The following is a 24,854-nucleotide window of genomic DNA, read 5'->3' as shown; positions in this document are numbered from 1 at the left end:
CTGAAAACAAGAGACCAAATAGTAAAACAAAAGACTCCCCCATTGCTTAGAAAAAAAAGTAAATAGAATAATTTTTAAAAATAAAATTAGGACTGTTATGGTGCAACAAAATGTATTAGCACACCTCTGAGAGGAAGGGGAAGTTTGAGAGAAACACTTTCAACAGAAGACGAACTTGACTGCTTTGAAGTCTCCAGCAGCTGTTTCCAGTGTTAACAGCATGATCTGGCTGTCCCAGCTTCTCACGCTTGTCTTCTGCCTTGGCCCAGGTAAATGCTGAAATGGACTCATACAGTTACTGACTCCTTGATTTTGTGTAGCTTGCTCAGTCTAAATCACCTATGTGTCTGTCTGTCTCTCTGTCTGGTGGGGTTCACAGTCATGCTTGATAAGCTGCTACCTCCTCTCAATTTTGAGTGTTAAATGGTTCAGTCACCAACTTTAATTGTGTCTGCATTTAAGGGAATTGTCTGCCGAAACATGGAAAATGAGTTTTTCTAAGACAAGACTCTTCGGGGTTTATTAATAGCATGTTTTAATAAAGGGTACTAAGGTTAGGAAAATAAATCCCTTTACCAAATTAGCTACTATCTTGCTGTATAACCTCAAGTACATTACTTATTCCTCCTAGGCCTCACTATCTTCATTTAAATTATTGAAAATCTGTGAATCAGCTTAGTCAAAATTTCTGGGCCCAACGAAAAACACTAGAAACAGTACTCTTAGCTTCAGCTTGCTGTGAAAAAAAGAGTTCTCTAGCTCTCCCTTCCTTTGATACAGATTGGGGCTCCTTGGTACAGCAGTACTTTATGTGAGAGAGAGAAAGGAGTTGGCTGATGCTGCCTGCTTCTCATTCCCTGCTGTTTATTACAAGGAAAACATGAAGGTAAATGTCACATTTGGGGAACCAAAAGTGGTCCATTGGGGCCAAAGTATAGGATTCAGGGGCAGATGGGGTAGGAAACAAGACAGAAAAGCTAGGCTAGAACTAGCTCAGGGCAGCAGGTACAAATAGCTAATATTCACAAAGTGTTTATTTGGTTCCAGGCACTGGGTCAAGCACTATACACACATTATACACATAAGCCTCATGTCTTATGAGTCTGTACTATTATTATCCCCATTTTTACATGAGGAACTCAGATAATTTAAATAACTTGCCCAAATGTCATTAGCTAGTAGGTGGCAAGCGCTTGTGATAATTCTGAGAAACACTGACAGTTGAACAAACATGGCAGCGACACAAGAGGAAGGACAGAAGCAAGAGTCACCATAGATGTAGGATTAACTAGATTAACTGGCATTGGCAATGAGGGGAAAGGTGAATTCATTAAATTATTCAATACATCAAGCACTTACTAATGCCTGGCACTGTTCTAGTTTCTGGGGATACATCATGAGCAAAGCAGGCATAAATTCCTGCCCTCATAGAGTTAACATTGTAGCAGGGGAGATAAATTAGAAACAAGATAAATAAGTGAAATAGTATATTGTAGAGTGATAAATGATAAGGAGGAAAGAAATCAAGCACAGAAAAGGGATGATGAAGGGTGAAGGGCAATGAAATTTCAGACTGGGTAACCAAAGAAGGTGACAGAGTTGGCGGGGATGAGGGAACAGACATGGAGAGGAAGGTAAGTTTAATTTTGGGCCTATGAATTTTAAGGCATCAGTATGATACCCATGAAGAGATTTCCTGAAAGCAGCTGGAAATTTAGGATTAGAGGTCAAGCTGAGGCTGGAGGCTTGGAGGACACAGCATAGAAACAAGTGAAGCTCAAGAGAAAAGTGAAAAGAGGATAGAACCTTTGGAAATATGTATAAGATGCAGAAAGTGGGAGAATTCAGTTATACATTCAACTGAATGTATAACTCCCTGGCCTGGGGACAAAGACCCACATCTTTGTCTCATTTTTACATCCTTACAAAATTGAACCCATCTCTAGAGTCAAATATTCTGAAGGTCCTCAGGTTAAAATTCCTCTGCTTCTTCCCATTTCCCTTGATACTCTTCATAAAGACCCTATGAAACATACTGTTTCTATCCCCACATTAAAGAAGAGGAAAGAAGGCACAGAACCTTAAGTAACTTGCTTAATGTCACATGGGGAGGTGACACTGGGTGGTGTAGGAACACAAACATATTTGAATGTGTTTGCAGTTGTTCTGAGGCCCAGGAGGAAAGCAGTGATTGCCAGATTTGGCAATCAGGGAGTCTGGCTCCAGAGTCTGTGCTTATATCCACTTCACTATTCCGCCTAGTTTACACACAGCTACATATTCACATAAATGTATATATAATTACAAAATTCAATTGCTAGGAAGAAAATAGGTTACCAGGGCAGAGAAAAACAAGGGGATCTGCTTTGGATGGGATAATGTGGATTTTCTGGAAAGGTAGAATCTCATCTGATATTGAAAAAATGATGTGTGAACTCAAATGGGGAAGAGCCTAATGAAGAAACATTCAAGGCAGAGGGAATTGTGTGTGCAAAGGCCCTGGTGCAGGGAAGAGTTTGGAGCAATTAAGGAAGGGAAAGAAAACCACTGTGGCAAGAGTGTGGCACAAGTAAAATCAATCTTGAGGGGAGGCCAGTTAGCTCAGTTGATTAGAGCACAGTGCTCATAACACCAAGGTTGCCAGTTTGATCCTCACATGGACCACTGAGTTGCACCCTCCACACCTAGATTGAAACAACTACTTGATTGTAGCTGATGGGTCCTGGAAAAACACTCTTTCCTAATTTAAAAAAATAATAAAAACTAAAGTAAAAAACACTTAAAAAAATCAATCTTGAAAACAAGCATGAAGGAAGATGGCTCACACCAGCCCACATTCTCTCAAGTGGGTTGAACACCGTAACGTGATCCTTTTAGAAAATTTATCTGGAAAGATAAACCATGTTGAGAAATCCTAATAGGTATAACCAGAATCAGGTATCATCATGCCCTGGGACAAATGAGCCTCATTTGTCTCTCCATTATTCTTTCTAGATGAGAGCTTGTCAAATGTTAATATTCATACAAATTACTAATGCTGATTCTGGGATGGAGACTAAGATTCTGCATTGATTACAAGCTCCCAAGTAAACCCAGTGCTGCTCCATGGACCACACTTTGAGTAGCGGTGTTCTCGATTTCATGGATTAAGTTATATTGGGTCTGCAGAAAGGGAGAAATAGAAACTAATTCTCTGTTAGGTCTGCAAGAAGCAGATACAGGTATTCTGCTGTCCAGGAGAGAATAGTGGTTGAAATTGCTGGCAGAACCAATACACGTGGGCTAGCCAAATGATTCTGAGGTTGTGAGTTAGAAATTTGCAGGCTCTTTTGCTAAGAGATTGTAATTCCAATGACTCCCCTTCCACTGAGCAGCGTTATCTACTTCTTACCAACCTCCCTCACCTTCACACATTTATTGTTGCTCACCACAAACAGCAAGTTGTTTTATATTTTGTCATTATCTTCAAAAACAACTATTTTTCTGCCTCTCAGAATCTGTGATCTGTCCTCACTGTGACCTCCAACTTTCCATGCCTCTCAGTTTTTTATTCAGATCTACCCTCAGTTGTGTTTCCATCCACACTCAGACATTTTTCTTTTGTTTTTATCATCAAGGTGAAATTCACAAAACACAAAATAAAAATTTAAAGTGTACAATTTGGTGGCATTGAGTAAATTCACCATGTTGTGCCACCACCACTTCTATCATTCCAAAAGATTTTCATCACCCCGAAAGTAAACCTTGTATCCATTAAGCAATCACTCTACATTTCTCCATTCCCTCAACTCCCCAGAAATACTAGTCTGCTTTCTCTCTATGGGTTTACTTATCCTGGATATTTCTCATAAATGAAATCATACAATATGTGACCTTTTGTATCTGACTTCTTTCACTTAATACAATATTTTCAAAATTTATTCATGTTGTGTCATCTATCAGTACTTTATTCCTTTTTGTTTTTGAGTAATATTCCATTGTATGTATACACCGCATTTATTTATCCATTCACCTATTAATAGACATTTGTATTTTTTCCACCTTTTTGCTTATGTGAATAGTGCTGCTATGGAGATTTGTCTACAACTATTTGAGTACATGTTTTCAATTCTTTTGGATCTATACCTAGGAATGGAATTACTGAATCATATGATAATTATATGCTTAATTTTTTGAGGACTCACTGAATAGTTTTCCACAGTGGCTGTACCAGTTTACATTTCCACCAGCAATGTATAAGTGTTCTAATTTCTCCACACCCTTACCAACAATTATTTACTGATTATCATTATTACCATTTTAGTAGATGTAAAGAGATTTTATTATAATTTAATTTGCATCTTCTTTATGACTAATAATGTTGAGCATCTTTTCATGTGCTTATTGGCTATTTGTATACCTTCTTTGGAGAAATGTCCATTGCTCATTTTAATTGGATTATTTATCATTTTGTTGTAGAGTTGTAACAGTTTTTTAAATATTCTGAATACTAGACCCTTATCAGATATATGATTTACTAAGATTTTCACCCATTCTGTAGGTTGTCTTTTCATTTTTCTCGATAATGTCCTTTGATAAGTAAAAGTTTTTAATTTTGATGAAGTCAAATTTATCCTTTTTTTGTTACTCATGCTTTTAGTGTCATATCTAAAACATCCATTGCCAGGACTGGCTGAGTGGCTCAGTTGGTTAAGAGCTCGCTCAAGAGTTTGAGCTCTGAGCAACAGTGGTTCAATGCCTGGCCCGAGCTGAGCTGCCACTGAGCTGCCAACAGGTGGCAGGATGGCTCAGCTAAAAAAATAAAAAATAAAATAATAAAAATTCCATTGCCAAATCCAGAGACGTGAAGATTTACTCCTATGTTCTCTTCTAAGAGTTGTATAATTTTAGCTCTCTTATTTAGGCCATTGAAATATTTGGAGTTAATTTTTGTATAGGTATGAAGAAGAAGCCCAACTTTCTCCTTTTATATGTGGATATCTAGTTGTTCCAGCACCATTTATTGAAGCAACTTCTTTTCCCATTGAATGATCTTGCCACTCTTGTTAAAAGTTAATTGTCCATTAACGCATAGATTTATTTATGAACTCTCGATTCAATTCCACATAGATATCTATATGTCCACCCTTATGTCAGCACTATACTATTTTGATTACTGTTACTGTTTAATTTTGAAGTGGGAAATATGAGTTCTCTAATTTTAATTTTCTTTTTTGGTATTGTTTTGGCTATTTGGGGCCCCTTGCAATTCCATATGAATTTGAGGATTGGCTTTTCCACTTCTGAAAAAAACTCATAAAGGTCATTGGAATTTTGATAGCTATTGTGTTGACTCTAGATTGCTTTGGGTAGTATTGCCATCTTAATATTAAGTCTTCTGATCTATAAACATAAAATGTCTTTCCATTTATTTAGGGATTTTTTAAGTTCTTTTAGAAATGTTCTATAGTTTTCATTGCAAAGTCTTGAATCGCCTTGGTTAAGTTATTATTGGGTATTTTATTCCTTTGGATGCCATTGTAAATGGAATTGTTTTCTTAATTTTATTTTCAGATTGTTCATTGCTAGTGTGTAGGAATATAACTGATTTTTGTATATTGATCATCTATCCTGCAACTTTGCTAAATTTATTTATTAGATCTGATGATTTTTGTGTGGATTCTTTAGGATTTTCTATTTATAAGATCACATCATCTGTGAATAGAAACAGTTTTGCTTCTTCCTTTCCAATTAAAATACCTTTTATTTCTTTTTTCTTGCCTAATTGCTCTAGCTGGAACTTCCAGTACAATAGAAGTGGTGAAAGTAGGCACTGTTGTCTTGTTCCTGGTTTTGGTGGAAGGTTTCAGTCTTCTTGAGTAGAATGTTAGTTGTGGGTCTTCAAAATGCCTTTATCAAGGTGAAGAAGTTCTTTTCTAATCCTAGATTCTTAAATGTGAAATGGTATTGGATTTTGTTAAATACCTTTTCCGTATCAATTGAAATGATCATGTGTCTCTTTTCTTTCATTCTAGTAATGTGGTGTATTGCATTGATTGATTTTCATATGTTGAACCACTGTTGTATTTTTGAAGTAAATTCCACTTGGTCATTTGTAATCCTTTTATTATTTTTTTAATTTTTAAAAAGATTTTAAAAATGTTTTTAAAGATTTTTATTAAAATATAGCTAACATACAATATTGTACTAGTTTCAAGTATACATCATAGTCATTCAACAGTACCCACCTAGCACTATACAGAGTTATTACCACATCTTTGATTATATTTCCTATGCTAAAGAAGTGATCACAAGTCCAGCAATCATCTGACACTATACCACAATATCACAATATTATTCTTTTCTCCCTTTTTAAATTTTTCAATTAGAGTTGACATTCAATATTACTTTATATTAGTTTCAAGTGTATAGCATATTGGTCAGACATTTATAATTTAGGAAGTGATCCCCCTGACTAGTACCACCTGGCACTATACATAGTTATTACCATATTATTGATTATATTCCCTATACTTTACATCCCCATGACTAATTTGTAACTACAAATTTGTATTTCTTTATCCTATCACCTTTTGCACCCTTCCCTCTAACTCCCATTTATCACCCCAATAGATCTAGTATGCATCAGGCACCACACACAGTTATTATAATATTATTGACTATATTCCTTATACTCTACCCTACATCCCCATGACTACTGTGTAACAACCAATTTGTTCTTCTTTTTTTTAATTAAAAAAAATCAAATCACCAAGACTTTATTTCATATCAAACTAAAATAACAATAAAATAACAATATTTTCAATTCATAAAACACTTTTGCATCAATCAGACTGAGAGAAAAGTGACATCCATGAGGAATTGCTGACAATAAATAAATTTTTAAAATAGAATGTTCTGAGTTTGAAGAAAAATTCCCTAAGCCTGTTCAATTTGGGAAGTCAATGGCCCTTTGCAAACTTCAGTTTCTCAAAAGAATATCCAACTGATGCAATTTTCCTATCATGACAAGAAACTGCCACTTTCAATAGTGCCTTACATTAAAAGAGGAGAAATAATCAATATTCTTTCAATCAATTTGTCCATAGTTCTGGGAAAGTTAATGCACAGAGCAAAAGAGGAAAATATCTGCTCTTTGTGGTAACAGAATTTTGCAACATAAGTGCCAGTGCTATTTTATTATTCTATTTTATTTTGTGACAGTGCCATTTTAACTTGTCATTAACTAAAATGAGCCATTTTCTCACAGTGTGTGAATGCTATACCAAAGATACATAATCTCCCTGCTCATTGTGGGTGACAAAAGGAAGACCCTAATTTTTGTGAAAGGGTAAGATCAACACTTTAAAAAAGATCCCAAGATCTAGGAAGGGCAAGATTCTCTAAGACATAGGACTAAGAACTGTCTTTGTAACTCTAAATTTCTCTTCAGGAATAGAGTCAAAATACCATATTTCATTGATCCTAAAATGTACACTTTTTGTTTTGTTTTGTTTTGGGTTTTTTTGGGCACACTTTAGCATCTCAAATTTAAATGGGCATGGCCATTAACTGTCACAAGTTAATTGTCAACTCTCTCCCACCCAACTTTCTTAGTGGTATGGAAAATAATGGCATATTTTACAATCAATATTTCTTAGATTAAATTAAATATGGTGTTCAATTTGTACTTCTTAACTTCTTCCCCTTTTCACCCACCCCCAACCTCACTCCCATCTGGCAACCATCAAAATGTTCTCTGGATCTGTGAGTTTGTCTCTGTTTTGTTTGTTTATTTTGTTCTTTAGATTCCACTTATAAGTGAAATCATATGACATTTGTCTTTCACAGTCTCTCTTACTACACTCAGCACAGTACCTTCTAAGTCTATCCATGTTGTCGCAGATGGCAGATTTTGTTCTTTTTTACAGCTGAGTAATATTCCATTGTATATATATACTTCTTCTTAACCCATTCATCCATTCAGGGACACCCAGGTTGCCTTCATATCTTGGCTTATGTAAGTAATACGACAATGAACATATGGATGAGCACGTCCCCTCAAAGTAGCATTCTGGGTTTGTTCAGATAAATACCCAGAAGTGGAATTACTAGGCCCCTCTTTGTATCTTGTCATAGACTCTGTTTTAAAGTCTATTTAGTCTCTTATAAGCATTGTTACCCCAGCTTTTGTTTGTTTGTTTGTTTGTTTCCATTTTCATGAAATATCTTTTCCCATCCCTTTACTTTCTGCCTGTGTGTGTCTTTCAATCTAAAGTGCATTTCTTGTAGGCAGCATATGTAAGGTCTTTTTTTCTCAGCCATTGAGCCACCCTATCTTGATTGGAACATTTATTCCATTTACATTGAAAATAATTGTTGATAGGTATGTAGTTATCACCATTTTATTATTCATATTTTTTATCAGTGTGTGTGTGTGTGTGTGTGTGTGTGTGTGTGTGTGTGTGTTAAAGAAGTCTCTCTAAGGTTCCTTGTAATACTGGTTTGGTGGTGATGAACTCCTTTAGCTTTTTCTTGTCTGAGTTCTTTATCTGTCCTTCATTTCTAAATGATAGCTTTTCTGGGTAGAGTAATCTTGGTTGTAGGTCCTTGCTTTTCATCATTTTGAATATTCCTGCCACTCCATTCTGGCCTGCAAAGTTTCTGTTGAGAAATCAGCTGACAGTCTTACGCATGCTCCCTTGTGGATCACTAACTGCTTTTCTCTTGCTGTTTTTAGGATTCTCTCTTTGTCTTTAACCTTTGGCATTTTAGTTATGATGTGTCTTGGTGTGGGTCTGTTTTGGTTCATCTTGCTTGGGACTCTCTGCAATTTCTGAGCTTATATATCTATTTCTTTCTTCAGGTTAGTGAAGTTTTCTATCATTATTTCTTCAACTAGGTTTTCAATTCCTTGCTCTCTCAATTCTCCTTCTGGTACCCCTATAACCCAAATGTTGGTACACTTGAATTGTCCCAGAGGCTCCTTAAACTCTCCTAAATTTTTTTGGATTTTTTTTTTTTTTTTTGCTATTCTGATTGGATGTTTTTTACTACCTTATCTTCTATATTGCTGGTTGGATCCTCTGCTTCATCTAATCTACTGTTGATCCCCTGTAATGTATTCTTAATTTTCATTATTATATTCTTTAGTTCTAACTGGTTCTTATTCATGTTTTCTATCTCTAATTTTATGTTTCCTATCTGTTTGTTGAAGTTCTCCCTGAGATCATTGAGCATCCTTATAACCAGTGTTTGGAACTCTGCATCTGGTAGATTGCTTGTCTCCATTTTGTTTAGTTCTTTTTCTGGTGATTTGTTCTGTTCTTTTATTTGGGACATGTTTCTTGTCTCCCTATTTTGGCTGCCTCTCTGTGTTAGTTTTTATGTATTAGTTAGAGCTACTATATCTTCTGGTCGTAGTAGAGGGGCCTTATGTAGTAGGTGTACTGTGGGGCTGAATGGCGCAGTCTTTCTGGTCACTTGAGCCACGCACTCCAGGTGTGTCTCCTGTGTGAATTGTGTGTGTCCTCCTCTTGTAGTTGAGCCTTGTTGCTATTTGCACATCAATGGGAGAGACTGACCCTCAGGCTCTTTGGTTGTAAGGACTGGTTTTGACTACAGTGGAGTAGTTGTGGTGCAGGGGCTGACCTTACAGAGCAGGATCTGCCTCAGCAGGGCTCTGGTGCCTGCACAATCCATTCCTTGTGTGTGTCATTCTTGAGGGAGGCTGGGTGATGCTCCAACTCATTTTGAAGCTGGCCACTGGGGGCACCAGTTCCAGGACAACCTTGGAGGGGATTCGCTGTAGATCTACTTCAGCCACAACCCGTGCCCCACCTGGGGCCACTTAGGGGGAGCCAGAAAGAAATCCACAGATGTCTGCCACCTGTGCTATGCTTGGAAGTGCCTTGAAAGGCCAAGCCACAACCCATCAGCTCCAAGTCAAGTAGCTGTTCCATTCTAGTTGTGGAGGGTGCAACTCAGGGGCCCATGTAAAGATTGAACTGGCAAACTTGGTGTTATGAGCCCTGCGCTCTAACAAACTGAGCTAATTGGCAGCCCCATGTATTGTCTGTTTTTTAACTTAAAATAAATGGAATCATACCATTGTATTTTATTTGTATCTGGATTTTTTTTTCTCAAGAGTTTGCTTGTGATGGTCACACATATGGTTCCAAGAGGGAAGAAGAGTTGAGATGACAAATAACAACATGTTAAAGGGTTGATGGGAAAGATATGGTACAGAGTGGGGATTGATGATGGCAGTGTTCATGTGCCTGGCATCCACATGACACTTCAGGGAAGAAAGTGGAAGTGTGAGCTCACCCAGGAGCTGAGTGTCAACATTCCAAGGGACATTTCTTTTCCTACTCAGATCCTCTCCTAAGAATTAAGAGATCTCAAGAAGGTTGAGGTCATGGTTATAGTTATTTATTCACTCACATATTTCCAGATATTACTTTGTGTCAGGCAGTGCTGAGATGCAAAGATAATTAAAGCATGGTTGATTAGACAAGCAAGTAAACAGATGGCCACAAAACAGTGTGACAAGTGCTAAGTATTTGATAAAGGATGCTAAAGAAGCATCTCCTTTAAGAATAATTGTGACTGTTGCACCTTTTATGCTCAAATATTAATGGCTCTGATATAGGCTCACAAGAATATGGCCATTGCATGTTCCTTTGAAATTATATTTGTTATTTTTATGTTTATCTCCTCAATTACTAGACTATACTTTTTTTGAGAAGAGAAAAGATATCTTCTGATATCATGAAAAAAACACAAAATAGTTGGTGTCAAAGTAGTTGGGTTTGAACCCTGATTCATTCTTTAGTTGTGTAACCCTGAGAAAATTAGTTAACCTCTCTTTGCTTCAGTTCCTTTATCTATAAATGGAGATAAAAACATCCATCCATTAATTCTAAAAAATGTGTATTTCATAATAAAAAATAATTTATAAAAAAAAATCCATCCTACCTACCTTACAGAATTGTCAGCATCAAATGGAGTAATGTATAAGAAAAACTATAAATTAAGATTATTAGTCCTCTAAATCTCACAAGCCCTCAATATTGAACACATAGTAAGTAATCAGTATATGTTGAGCTTTAATTATACCTTATCAGCAAACATTTATGGTTTTGGAGTCTGTAGCAAGAAGTTGATGTAGTTCCCTGCCTCCCACCACCATCTTATACCCAGAGAACTCAGAGACTGGGTTCAGAGATTATGGCTATGACCTAGGATAACCAGCTAGTGTGGGAGGGTGGACTGGGCCAGGATCATCTGGGCCAGATGCTTATTATCCAAAAGTGACAGGCATTTTGTTGGGGATGGAACCTTCCTGATTGTCCATTTCAACACTTTTTCTAACCTTTTCCTTCTTCGTTATATCTCTAGGCTTCAGCATCAGAGAACTCTAACAGACTAGCCAAGTTATGGGGTGAAGATGGGGGGCAGGAGGAGTTATAACAATTTTCATCCTGTGTTTACAGGGAACACAATTGCTGAAACCCCATTGAAAGGAGTGTTAGGGGAATCGGTAACTCTTCCCCTGGAGTTTCCTGCAGAAGATGAGATCCAGTCCATCATCTGGCATCATAATGGATTATCTATCATCTTCATACAGCCAAAACAAGCACTAATCTTGTTTACTGATCCAAAATGGAAAGAACAACTGAACGTCACCCAGTCCTACTCCTTGCAGATCAAAAACCTGACAATGGCAAACACAGGACTTTATAGCGCCCAGATAACCACAATGGCCTCTTCAAAGATTTTCAATTACACTCTGAGGATTTTCAGTGAGTCAGAGCTTGGGGTTTAATTAAATACGTAAAAAAATATTATATATTTCAATTCTATGTGACTGCAAGTGTAGCCTAATGGTAAAGAATATGGCATTTGGAGCTGGACTGAGTTCCAGTGGTAAAGCAACTCAATGGTATTGTACAGCCAGTTAGGGACAGAGCTGACAATAGGACTTGTCTTGTGACTCCCAGCCCAAAATCACTTCACTCCACTTCACACCATAAAATGGTTCCTTTCAACTAGAAATGTAGTAGAAGTAAATGAAGTTAAGTATCTATGATTTTGTTACCATGTCCATTACATGTATCTGTCATGTAAGCCTCACAAAAGCTCCATGAGGTAAGTACTATCCTTACCCTTTAGGCACAATGTTAGTCACAGCAACCCCCCTACAGTCATAGAGATAGTAAGTGGGAGAGCTTTCCACATAACTAGCTGACATAATACCTCCCTTTACATAAAGGCTCATCTGATCCAATAGTCAGTGTACAAAACAGTGGTCTACCTAGAAAATGTTCTATAAGGATGAGCTGGAAAAGAGAAACATCTTTTCTATCAAGGTTGTTTAATTAATAAAATAATATTTCCCCAGATAGCTCATGTCCTCAAGATCAAATTATGGAAACTATTATGACACTGCTTATAAGTCAATATCAGAAAAAAAAATCTTCCTAGCAATCAGTGATGTTCAGAGATGCCATGAGTGGCAGGAATGTTTTACAGGAGATTCAAGCATTAAATTGATAACTTTAAAAGCCACTGAGATTTCATACTTTTTATCTACTAGAGAATCCACAGTATCTAAAATTCACTCAGAGTCCTTTGGGTTAAGACTTGGTATCCAAAAAAGAAAAAAAAATGTTAAAATAAAATGCCACAAATAGGTTACATGTTAACCTTTAATATTTCAAGAGTATTTGGCAGGTTTACCATGCTAGATTAGTCTGTTATGTTCCTGGAAGAATAGAACACATGACAAGTAAATGTCACAGGAAAGAAAGAATGTCTGGAGAAGTTCTGAAAGAAAAATCAAACTAAAGGGGCAAAATCACGCTGGGGCAGTGTATTAGCTTCATGGGGCAGCCAAAAAAAAAAATACCACAAACTTGGTGGCTTAAAACAATAGAAATTTTATTTTCTCACAATTCTAGAAGCCAGATGTCCAAAATTAAGGTGTGGGCAAGGCTACATTCCCTCTGGAGGCCATAGCAGACAATCTATTATGTGCCTCTTCCAGCTGTTGGCCTTTCTTGGTGTTCCTTGGCCTGTGGCTATATCACTCTAATCTCTGCCTCCATGGTCACATTGCCTCTTCTTCTTCCCTGTGTTTTTTCCTCTTCTGTCTATTTTGAATATCTCTCTGCTTTTCTCTTATGAGGATAATTTTCATTGGATTTAAGGCTCACCCAGATAATCCAGGATCCTCTCCTCATCTAACTTAATTACGTCTGCAAAGACCCTTTTACCAAAGAAAATTCTGGGAATTAGAATATCTTTGCAGGGGAAGGGGGTTGGTCATCATTCAACCCACTATAGGCAAAACTACTCTGGGTAATCAGAGATCATTAAGTGCTAGAATCCTGGGAATAAGAGAGACGCATCCAGGCCGGCCGAGTGGCTCAGTTGGTTAAAAGTTAGTTTAAGGGCAAGCCAAGTGACACGTTGGTTAGGAGTTGGCTTGGAACGCCAGCTCTGAGCAGCAGAGCCCCGGGTCAGATCCCACATACGAGGGCCAGTGACACTGTGCCTTCTACAGCTAAGATGGTGAACAACAGCTTGACCTGGAGCTGGGCTGCTGTGAGTTGCCGGCGATGGCGTAGGCTGCAGTGGTACTGGCTGACAGGGGGTGTGAGCTTTCGTGAGCTGTTGTGAGCCACTGTGAGCGGCCATCCATTGGCCAGTGAGCAACTGCCTCACCCGGGAAGAACACAATGATAATACCATCATGAGCCAGTAAAGCGATGTCCTCTACAACTAGACTGAAGAGCAAAGGAACAGCAACTTGTCTGTTCCCCTTCCCTGATTCCCCAATGCTGTTTCCCTCTCCCAATTCCCCAATAAAATCTTAAAAAAAAAAAAAAGCTTAAGAGTGCGAGCTCTGAGCAACAGGACCACAGGTTCAATTCCCACATGGGCCAGTGACGCTGTGCCTGAGCTGAGCTGCCGCTGAGCTGCCAAGTGGCAGGATGGCTCAGCTGGTGAGAGCATGTGCTCCTAACAACAAGACTGCCTGTTTGATGGTGGGCTACACCCGCCCACATCTAAGACTGAACTCTGCACCTTGAGCTGAGCTGTCATCCGGATGGCTCAGTGGATAGAGCATGCACTCTTAACAACAAGCCTGCTGGTTCGACTGCCACATGGGATGGTGCCTACACCTACCCGCAACTAAGATTGAACACAGCACCTTGAGCTTAGAGGCCACGAGCTGCCAATGGGAAGCCAGATGGCGACCAGCATTCTTTACAACTATGACTGAAGAACAACAACTTGGCTGGTCCCCTTCCCCAATTCCCCAATTGAAAAAGAGAGAGAGAGAGAGTGACACATCCAGTGGAAAGTGAAAACAGACCCATATCACACTTGAGGCAACGTTCTTCTGCCACCATTAAGAAGACCAAGCATGACTTCTTGGTCTTCTTAATGGTGCAACAAGCACACTCCTGAGGCTCAATGTCAGTCCCTTCTCAAGACTTTTTAAAGTACCTCTCTTTCAAAGATGTGTACACAAAAATGTGTGAGCTCCACAAACACATTTTACAATACTGAAAAAGGAATTTCAAAGCGTGAACTATATAGGTTTCTTAAAACATTGACCAATTACTCTGAATGTACCAGGGTAGGGATGGCAAAATTTTATCTTACGGGCCAAGATCAATTAATTGGGAGTAACTGCCTAATATTCAGTGTAAAGCCATGTTAAGTTTATTCATTGAGTCAACAATATTTGTTGAAAAAGTATTTTAATGGGGTAGATCACTGCACTGTACACCTGAAGCTGATGTTGTATAATATTGTATGTCAACTATAATTGAATATATATATATATTTTTTCCACAGGATGTGGAGTATAGTGTGGGAGTGGAGTCAAGGGAATTGTAATAGATATGTATGATATGGAGGGGGAGGGGGATGGTGGATTGGGGGAGGGGGGTTGTCACTTTGAGAGGTAAAAAGTATAACTATTGCACTGTTATACAGCTGAAACTAATTTTAAAAAATGTTTATTTCACACACAAAAACATATTTTAGGCACTTAAAATATCGAAGTGAGTAAAACAGACGAAGATCCCTGCCCTCATGGGGCAGACATTCTGGGTGGGGAATAGGGAAAGATAATAAACAATATACATAATATATAAACAAATAACACAAGATATAAGAAAGCCATGACTGTTATGAAGAAAAGAGAGATTAGAATGGCATAAGGAGTATCAGGATTGCCTCCAGAAAGCAGGGGCCAATTTTAATTAGAGTGGTCATAGTAGGATAACATCAGTTGTTGAGAAGACGACACTTGAGCCAAGACCTGTTGGAAGTTAGGAAGTGAGGTGGGCAGATATCTGGATGCAGAACCATCCAGCACATGCACTTTCTGTGCCTGGTGTGCTCAAGGAACATCAAGGAGGTCAAAAGTCAAGGAGCAGAGTGGGGGCAGAGTAACAGGAAATGAGGTCAGTAAGGAAATAGAGGGCCAGATTATGTAAGGCTCTGATAGCCAGCATCAGGTCTTCGGCTTCTAACTCTCAGACTGAGAACCGTCAGAGGGTTTTACAGAGATGTAATATGATTTGACTTACTTGTTTAAGATCCCATTGACTACTCCATTGTAAATAGATTGTAAGGAACAAGTGTGGAAGCCACTGGATCAATTAGGAGGCCATTGCAACAATCCAAGCAAGAAATGATGCTGGCTTGGACCAGAATGGTAGTGAGAAGTGGTTGGATTCTGGATACATTTTGGAGGTAAAGCCATCAGGACTTCCTGGTGTTGGGGGTATCAGATAAAAAGATGAGTTCCGAGATAACTCCAGGGCTATTGACATGAGCAACCGGAAAGATGCAGTTGTTATCAACTAAAATGGGGAAGGCTGTTGATCAAGCAGGTTTTGGAGAGAAAAACGGGATTTCTTTTGAACCTGTTGAGTTTGAGATACACATTATATCCAAGTGGAAATGTCAAGTAGGAATATATTCATCAAGTGGAAAAGGGCAAAAAGATAGACTTTTGAGGCCAGCCATGTACTGACATCTCCCTTGAGGAAGATGTGACATTCATGCCAAATATTTGCTATTGCTGTGTTAGGCACTGTCTCATGTAATCATCATAATTACCTAAGAAGTAGGTATTACAGAGGCTTGAAGAGATTAACAATGTATCAAACCATGGTCGTGCAGCCAGTAAATGACAGTCATGATCTTAACCTAGGTTTTCCTAACTCCAAATCCAACACTCTTGCTGTTACATAAAAGCTCCATTCTGGGGCCGGCCAAGTGGCACGTTGGTCAGGAATTGGCTTGGGATGCCAGCTCTGAGCAGCAGGGCACTGGTTTGGATCCCACATGAGGGCCAATGACGCTGCACCCTTTACAGCTAGGATGGTGAACAACAGCTGGACCCGGAGCTGGGCTGACATGACTTGCCCGCAATGGCATAGGCTGCAGTGGGGCTGGCTGGCAGCTGGCATGAGCTTTTGTGAGCTGCCATGAGCCGCCGTGAGCTGCTGTGAGCAGCTGTCCAATAGCCAGCGAGCGACTGCCTCACCCAGGAAGAGCACAATGATAATACCAACATAAGCCAGTGAAGTGACGTCCTCCACAACTAGACTGAAGGACAGCAAGTTTTCTGTTATCCTTTTCCGATTCCCCAATGCTGTTTCCTTCCCCCAATTTCCCAATTAAAAAAAAAAACCACCAAAAAACACAGCTTCATTCTAGCAAGAAAGGTTCCAACACTTCCACTCAGTTAACTAAACTTAGCTTCTAACCAGACAGCTAGAGTCATTCTGTTTTTACTGGGTCACCTTTACGTCAACCCTCAGGCTAAGTCTGGGTCAGTGAACTTTCCTGTACTGTTCCCATGTCCCCATTGATTCATAGCTACTGACACCTTACTAGCCAATATTTTCTGGTCTTTGCTATCAGAAATTTGTGCAATAAAAAAAGAAAAGAAAGAATTGAACACGGCACCTTGAGTTGAGTGGCTGTGAGCTGCCAGAGGGTGGCTGGATGGTGACTGGACTTGGAGCTGAGCTAGCTGCGCCCTCCACAACTAAGATTGAAGGACAACAACTTGGCAGTTTCCCCTCCCCAATTTCCCAACACTGTTCCCCTTCCCGAATTCCCCAATAAAATCTTTAAAAAAAATTTTTTTTAAAGAAAGAAATTTTGCAGTAGATATTTTCTCAAATGCCTGAATATACAACAATTCTTTGTTGCCTGAAATTCTCTCAATTTTTTACTTCTTTCTTCCCCAATTTTTCAGTTCTCAACTTGTGTCTTTCTGTCTTGCTGACATTCCACATCAGTATCTTTGTCACCATCGGAGCCAGCATCAGATACAATGAGGACCAGGATTCCCACAGATTTGAGGGAAATATGGTTCTCCAAGAAAGTCAAGCTTCCATCTTCCACCCTAGCTAGGGAATTCTGGTGATCGAGGAAACAGGGCTCTTGTGCCTGGTTCTGGTTTCTTACCTGGCTAAGTTAGGGCTTGCCCTCAGCTTTCTTTCCAAATTGTCTTTACACAAGGGGCAGTGAACAAGGGCTAGGAAGGACCCCAGGAATAAACTGAAGCCTGGAAAAGTAAGGTAACCAGCCCAAAACCACCCAACTAGTGGGTGGTAACCCCAATGGCTACTCTGTCTCATACTGATATTCCTCATCTGGTCATCCCAGACCTTGATCCCATCAATTAGGCAAAACAAGCACAGTTATTTACAGAGTATACAGACCATAACACACAACAGAGTGTCAGGAGGAATACATTGAGGGGAAAGATATTTTTCACAGAGGGCTGAGCCAAGACATTTGTCCTTAATCCAGGCCTTTTCTCTGCACACAGGACGACTGAGGAACTTACACGTTGCCAATTATACGCAACTCTCTGAGAATGACACCTGTGAGATCCACCTGACCTGCTCTGTGGAGAATCCAAATGACCATGTCTCATTGAGGTGGCAGGTCTCAGGAAACATACTTCTAGAGGAAGCAAACCTCACAATCTCCTGGGACCCTAAGACTTCCAGTGAACAGACCTATTTCTGCATAGCTGAGAATCCTGTCAGCAATTTATCCTTCTCTTTTTCTGTCCAAAGTCTCTGCAGAGGTAACAGTCTATCTCAGGTCTCTCCAAGAGCCTTGAGCAGCTATGGGGTGTGATGTATCATCGTGACCTACATGATTCCCAAAGCAATCATGTATCCTGAGGAAGTGGCCAAGTGGGAGGCAGCCAAAGATGGTGGGGGAGGGCAGACACCCTCGATGCTCTGTGCTTCTCACTACCCCCAGAGGTCTCACTTTCCTCCCTCCCCTCCCCTTCTATTACCCCTCTGCCAACACACTCAGAGTCCAAAAACAAAGTCTTTGGGAAAGCAGAATTGTTTCTTCTGCCTGGCTCTCCCAGACCCCACCCTGCCCTGTCTGCCACATGAGACTCCCACTCCCAGAAATCCTGCCCAGAGCCCCAGAGCTTCTGGATATAGATGAACCCACTCACCCCACAAAGGTGACCTAGAAGAAGTTAAGTGGAGGCTCTGAGAAAAACACTGTGGGCTTTACTTAGTGTGTCTTAAGTGCAACTTCTTTTTTTCTTTTCTTTTCAGGTGTTTTTAATGAGAAAAAGCAACACCTGAAAAACATATGGATTCCAATAATAATAGTATTTGTTTTTATCGCTATCGCTGTGTGCTGGTGCTTAATTGTTCGAAGGAGAAAACGTACAGGTTTTCTTTCTTCCTACTTGCCTCGTCTACAAGATTTCAGAGACTTAGAGTCTAGGGCTTTAGGTAAAGGGGGGGGGGGAGGATGCAAACCCTGGCTCAGCTAGTCCCCTGGGATAACACCTGCGGTGTGACCACATACCTGCTAATCTCCTGAGGAAGGTGTCTTACTGGGCAATGTAAGACCCACCTCAGGACCTGCCTACCCTTCCCTTTGTGGTCCCCTCCCACCACATTCTCTAGAGAGACACTAGGGGTTGGGGGGTAGAAGGCCTCTCTCACTACAGCCACAGGTTTCAATTTCCCTGACTTTATTTTTCAGGTTCCTCAAGTTTCTCTACTCAGCAAACCCAGAGTCCAGGTAAGCTTCCAGACTCCTAACTCCCAAACATAAAACAGATGGAAAGAGCCAAATGAAAGAAGAAAGGGGCCAGTCAGAGGGCTGGAGAGTGAGAAAGGATGGAGTCAGGATATCATTACTCAGATGGACCAGATAATGCAAGGGGAGAAGCTGTGACTGCCCAAATCTGTCCCCTGTGGGACCTACGGGGTCCCTTACAAACATGTGAACCAGTCACTGACACAATTTCTTGGAGTGGGATTAGGGTCATTCCCCACCCTGCTAAGTGCCAGTGGAAGGGCTCATAGCCTGTCCATTATCACCCAGCAAGTCCAGAACAAGGATAGGATTAGAGCATCAAAGGCCCAAAGACAAACTGCCTGACTCCATCACTCTGTTCAGCCAAGGTTTGGGCATTGAGTAGACACATTCAAAAGAGGACGGGTGATATAGAGATTGGAAGGCAGACTCTGGACTCAGCTGACACTGAGTCTAATTTCATGGGTAAGAGATATATGACATCATGTGTAGAGAACAGTACACATGTTTGGAATCAGAAGGCATGCATTCAAGTTCTTATTCAATCCCTTCCTATATGATTTTGTGCCAAGTGAATTGAATTTTCTGAGCCTACAGTTCCTCATCTCCAATATAATCAAAATCACCTTAAGAACTTCTGAAAAATTTAATAATGTATACATGAAATAATCTGGCTCCATTATGCCTGCCCATGAGGTTCTCTAGTCTGGCTCTTGTGTATGCAGTACTATTTGGTCTTAGGAGCTTCATGGCTTACATGTGAATTCAGAGGGAGACCCTGAAACTTTAGAGTATCTCAAAACCATGTTCCTCCAAGAGATGAGATCAGAAATAGATCACATGACTGAGAAGGTTCAGGTTCAAGCCAGAATTCCAAAGATTGTCAAAAATGAATGAACCCTAAGGAGGGGCAATGCCTCAAACAACTGCATCTTTGGGGCCAGAAATTCCCCTGGGATAGTCAAGGTCCCAGGAAAGAAGACCCGGAGTCCTTCTGTCACTAACTGTATCTTCCTGGGTTTATAGCAGAGACCCCGAGGAACACAGAGTGTGATCTATCCTCTCCAGGGAACACTGTGTATGCTCAGATCACTCATCCAAACATGGTGAGTCTTTCCAGCTTTATATTTATATTCTATCACTGTCATTATTTTTAGTCATTATTCACAAACTTGCCAGCCCAATTATCTGACTAATCCAAATGATACACACATTGAGGAGAGGAGAAGGCAGCTACAGGAGCTATAAAATTCTATGCAGAACCTTTCCAACCCCCACTGCTCTCACCCCAGTGGAATGTTTACTCATACCCTGCTTTGCACTGTTCTCTAACTACTTAATGCATTAGTTAAGTCTTGTCCCTTCAGCTTAATTACAAGTTGCCTGAAAGTGAAAATTATGCCCTCCTGTCTCTTCCCTTGTGCCTTAGCATGTATTTATTCAGTAGATACTTGCTGAATGGATCAGAGTTCAGTTAAGTTTGAGAGTTTCCAAAGGAGACAATTCTGTAGTAGGGGGCTTCTCACCCTGGATGTAGGGAAAATAGGGGTGCTCAGAAGCAGTCTCTCAAGAAGGGAAGAAGGGCAAGAATTTGCAACCCCTCCACAGTAGAGGACATTAAAAGTATGAGCAGCCCTCAATGCTCTTTTGCCCTGTAGCAAGATAACAGGATTGATTTGGTCAGGTATCAACAATTCCCCACCACATTGCAAGAGGCACATTTCTAAGAACACTACACATCTTGGGAGGACAGTTTCCATGTCTTGTGAAAAATAAGCCCAGAGAACTTGTCATTCTCCAACTGATGGAAGAAATGGTCTAGCTAGAAATCTTGGATTCCCCAAGCATATCTCCCCTCATACAACCCCTCACAGTTATTTGCAAAGCAGGCTCCTTGAAGACAGGGAACACGAAGGAATTCTCTTACTTGTTCAGATATTTCTATTTCCTCTTGAAGACAAGATGAATCACTCTCAACAACTAAGAAACTAATCTCCTGAAAATTTGTTAACTTATTCTTTAGTATAAAATTGTACTTGGAAGAGTTTCAGAGGTTGATAATACCCTAAATGTTCCTTAATTAATTGTAACTATTAAAACCTCGCAGCATGGGGGATTTCTGCTGTTATTGCTATACTTTGTATTCCAAACAGAACTCCTATTAATACCAGGCATTTCTCCTACTCTACCAGTTCCCCATGCTGTGGAGAACCCAAAGACTTGATGACCAAGCAGTTAGAATCACAGAAACAAAGTGGAGCAGGCAATTCCTCCAGCTATAGCTCTTACAGATCTGATCAAAAGATATAATACAATAAACATCTGGTATATAAATTAGTTCTTTAAAATGGAGGATGGAGAGTAGAATTGGATGCAGAACAAGAATGATTCCTTTCCTTCACGCCACCTGCCAAGGTCACCCTTCTGTCTCTGGTTCGTGAGCCCACTGGTTTGCTGGAGTGTGCTTCTGTTTGGAGCACAGAAAATGCCACTAAACTTTTACAGATTTGAGAGTTGGTGGTGTTTGGTCTCCAGCTCCTCTTACTAAACATTTCTTAGCCTTCCTCCTGAAGAACTTTGACATCATCCCTATTTTTATCATACTACCTTTCCCTGAGAATATATCTATGCATGAGTATCTCTTTGTCTATGTGAGTCAAATGGGTATCATTTCTTTTTAAAGAGAATGGGAAGCCCAACAAATATGAAAAACAATGATCCTGCTACAATTTACTCCACAATTTATCAACCCAAACAGGTAAGCCCATGATTGTCCAATGTTTGTACATTCTTACCTCTCTCTTCAGATCTTTGATTTTGCAAATGAAGTAAAAGTAAAGGGGCCATTTAACAGATGCACAAATACCAGCAGGTTATAGAAAATCTCAGGACATCACCAAAACATATCCAAGATGTTACTTTGTATTAAGATCACCACGCATAACTGAGTTTTCAACCTGCTTGTTTTTTAATGCAATCCTGTCTTATGCTATCAATAACCCTATCTGTCTGCTATGCTCTCCAGATTTCCTCTATAGCCATGATGGGTGGCCTGAGGGTCTGGTCCCTATTAATCTATTTCATTTTCTTCTTTTTCCCATTTCTTCCAGAGCAACTGCACTTGACAATCTAAGTTGCTGCAAGGTCTCAAAGGACTTTAAGAAGGATGCATCTTCTCTCCTGATGCCATGGGAGAGAACAGAGCTTGGTGTCTGCCTGATAACAGAATTTGAATATCTAGGATTATCACTTCCAGTCTTTCAGACTTGAACCTGCTTACCCAGGTCAAACATTTAAGGAATAACATCATTTGCAGCCTGTGACCCAAATAACATTTTCTAATCTACTTCAGGCCAAAACATGCTTCTGGGTATTGACTTTCTCTTTGGTAACTAAGCAAATGGAATTATGGTTGACAGAGAGACTATAATTCAGAAGACAACCATGTCTATCCTTTTAGAAAGCAGCAGAATTATGACTAATTGGGAAAGAGTACAATGTGTTGGTTACATGTGTTGTCTCTAGTGTTGGGTGGACCCATGCTCAAATCCACATACTTCATTTCCTAGACATATATCCTGGAACATGTTACCTAGGTTCTTGAAGCTTTGGTCTCCTAAAATGAAAAAGGAGGATGGTAATACATCAACCTCATTACTCAAACCAGGCACCTGAGTTATCCTTGACTTCAGCTTCTCTACCACCAGGTCCTTTGGACTCTACCTCCAAATATATCCACTTCTCTCCAAATCTTCAACCACCATCTTATATCCAACCACCACCATCTCTAACCTGGAATATACCATAAACTTTAAACAACTCTCCCCAACTTTTGCTCTTGTCTTCATCCACTCCATTCTCCACAAGACAGCCAAAGCAATATTTTTTAATATAAATCAGATCTTTCACTTGTCTGCTTAAAACCCTGCAAAATTTCTCCATGTACTCAGAATGAAACTGAGTTACCATGGCCCTGGATATTCTGGCCCATCTCCAGTCTCAGCCATGATCACTCACCCACCACTGTATCTACTTAGCCTCCCTGATCTTCTTTTGGCTCCCCTATTAGAGAAAGGGGTTCTCTATGTTAGGATTATTCACATCTGCCTCAAGGCCTGGTTCCATCTTATTCTTTAAGTCTTGGCTTACATATGCCAAGTTCTAACAGAGACCTTTATAGACCACTCTATCTGAAGTGAACCCCCTCCCCCAATTATTGTGTCACACCTGCCATGTCATTTATCACATGTCACTAAATATTTATTTTTATTTGTTTAATGTGAATTTCTCCTACTATACTATAATCCCTCTAGGAGCAGGGACCATAGTGATTTTAGTTATCACTGTATCCTTAGCACCTAAACAATATTTAGCACATAGAAAATGTTCAATAAATATTTTTCATAAATAAATGAATATATAATAAAGTTTTATGAGAATTAACTAAGACAATGTGGAGTATCGCATGCCACCTCGGGCCAATGGGACTGCCAGACAGTGGACGGGGGTGACCCAGGGATCGCTGGGCAGGAAGACACCTATGGCTGCAGCTGCAGCTGGAAGGCTCCGGGTGTCGGCTCTGGAAATGACCTCCCTGGCTCTTGCCTCCCAGACGCCGTTGCTCCGCAGGCCACCCTGAGAGTGGGAACAGGTGCCACGGCCTGTCGGGAATTTGGCGACATGGGCATGATCTGGCAGCAGCACTATTACCTTGGCTCGGTGGCCAGGACAGCCAAATTCATACCTCGCTGATCTCCCCATAGCAGGTAGAGATCCTCATTGACTACAGCCAGAAACTGCACCTGAAAATGAGCAAGAAAAATCGCTCAGCTCACCAAGGTAACATATACTTTGAACACTAAGAATGATGAGCATGAATCTGCAATTCAAGTTCTCAAAGATGCTTATGAAGAAGAAATCTAACAAATTCTTGCCAAAACAAAAGAAAAAATATTGCAATATAAAAGCAAAGTAACAGAGTAGTTAGACCTTAAGAGAAAGATTCCAGTTTTAGAAGCATCATTAGATCACATAAAAATGAAGCAGCAGGGGGCTGGCCAAGTGGCTCACTGGTTAAGAGTTGGCTTGGGGAATGCAAGCTCTGAGCAGCAGAACCACCAGTTCAGATCCCACATGGGCCAGTGACGCTGTGCCCTCTACAGCTAAGATGGTGAACAACAGCTTGACCTGGAGCTGGGCTGCCCTGAGTCACCGGCACCAGCGTAGGCTGCAGTGGGGCTGCAGTGGGCTGCTGTGAGCTACCATGAGTGGCCGGCAGCTGCTGTGAGCTGCCATGAGCTGCCGTGAGCTGCTGTGAGTGGCGGTCCAATGGCTGGCGACCAATCTGCCTCAGCCAGGAAGAGCGCAATGATCACAATACCGACATGGGCCAGTGAAGCAACGTCCTCCACAACTAGACTGAAGAACAAAAGGACAGCAACTTGTCTGTTCCCCTTCCCCGATTCCCCAACTCTGTTCCCTCCCCTAATTCCCCAATAAAATCTTTTAAAAAAAAGAAATTCAGCAGCAGGCTTTGACAAAATTGGAAGTTTATAAGCACAGAGTTGAGGACATGTAACTTTGTGCAGAAGCCCACAGCATGTCGAGATTAGAAGGAAATCTGAGGAAAGATTACAGAGTTTTGGACAACTTCAAGTACAATTTGAAAAAGACAAACAGTTAAGCATTGGAAGATTTGCAAACTGATCAGACAGGAGATCCAAGAGCTGTTGAAATCACAG

At 40.2% G+C, this 24,854-nt stretch overlaps 1 protein-coding gene across 3 annotated transcripts; it reads left to right on the top strand.

The window, feature by feature from the left end:
• On the top strand, nucleotides 1-23,481 carry SLAMF6 (SLAM family member 6). 3 transcript variants are annotated; one of them, XM_019649608.1, is made up of 8 exons: nucleotides 1-269; nucleotides 11,478-11,786; nucleotides 17,858-18,121; nucleotides 18,618-18,737; nucleotides 19,057-19,095; nucleotides 20,140-20,219; nucleotides 21,797-21,871; nucleotides 22,224-23,481. In XM_019649608.1, the coding sequence occupies exons 1-8, from the start codon at nucleotides 221-223 to the stop codon at nucleotides 22,236-22,238; spliced, it is 951 nt and encodes a 316-aa protein (XP_019505153.1). In that variant the 5' UTR covers nucleotides 1-220; the 3' UTR covers nucleotides 22,239-23,481. The 3 variants fall into 3 exon arrangements, with proteins under 3 accessions (XP_019505153.1, XP_019505152.1, XP_019505151.1); XM_019649607.1 differs by having other exon boundaries at nucleotides 18,618-18,800; nucleotides 20,143-20,219; XM_019649606.1 differs by having other exon boundaries at nucleotides 18,618-18,800.
• The last annotated feature ends 1,373 nt before the right edge of the window (nucleotides 23,482-24,854 follow it).

This window comes from Hipposideros armiger, unplaced genomic scaffold (assembly GCF_001890085.2).
Source record: "Hipposideros armiger isolate ML-2016 unplaced genomic scaffold, ASM189008v1 scaffold_134, whole genome shotgun sequence".
In the NCBI taxonomy this organism is placed as follows: Eukaryota; Metazoa; Chordata; class Mammalia; order Chiroptera; family Hipposideridae; genus Hipposideros; species Hipposideros armiger.
Note: the sequence above shows the minus strand (reverse complement) of the source record. Positions and strands in the feature narration are given on the sequence as shown.

What these genes read in the sequence shown, in the direction of transcription:
- SLAMF6 (XM_019649606.1), top strand. Translation starts at nt 221, where the DNA reads ATGATCTGGCTGTCCCAGCTTCTCACGCTTGTCTTCTGCCTTGGCCCA. An exon ending in TGTCCAAAGTCTCTGCAGAG is followed by an intron (nt 18,122 to 18,617) that starts GTAACAGTCTAT and finishes TTTTCTTTTCAG; the next exon opens with GTGTTTTTAATGAGAAAAAG. An exon ending in AGATCACTCATCCAAACATG is followed by an intron (nt 20,220 to 21,796) that starts GTGAGTCTTTCC and finishes TTCTTTTTAAAG; the next exon opens with AGAATGGGAAGCCCAACAAA.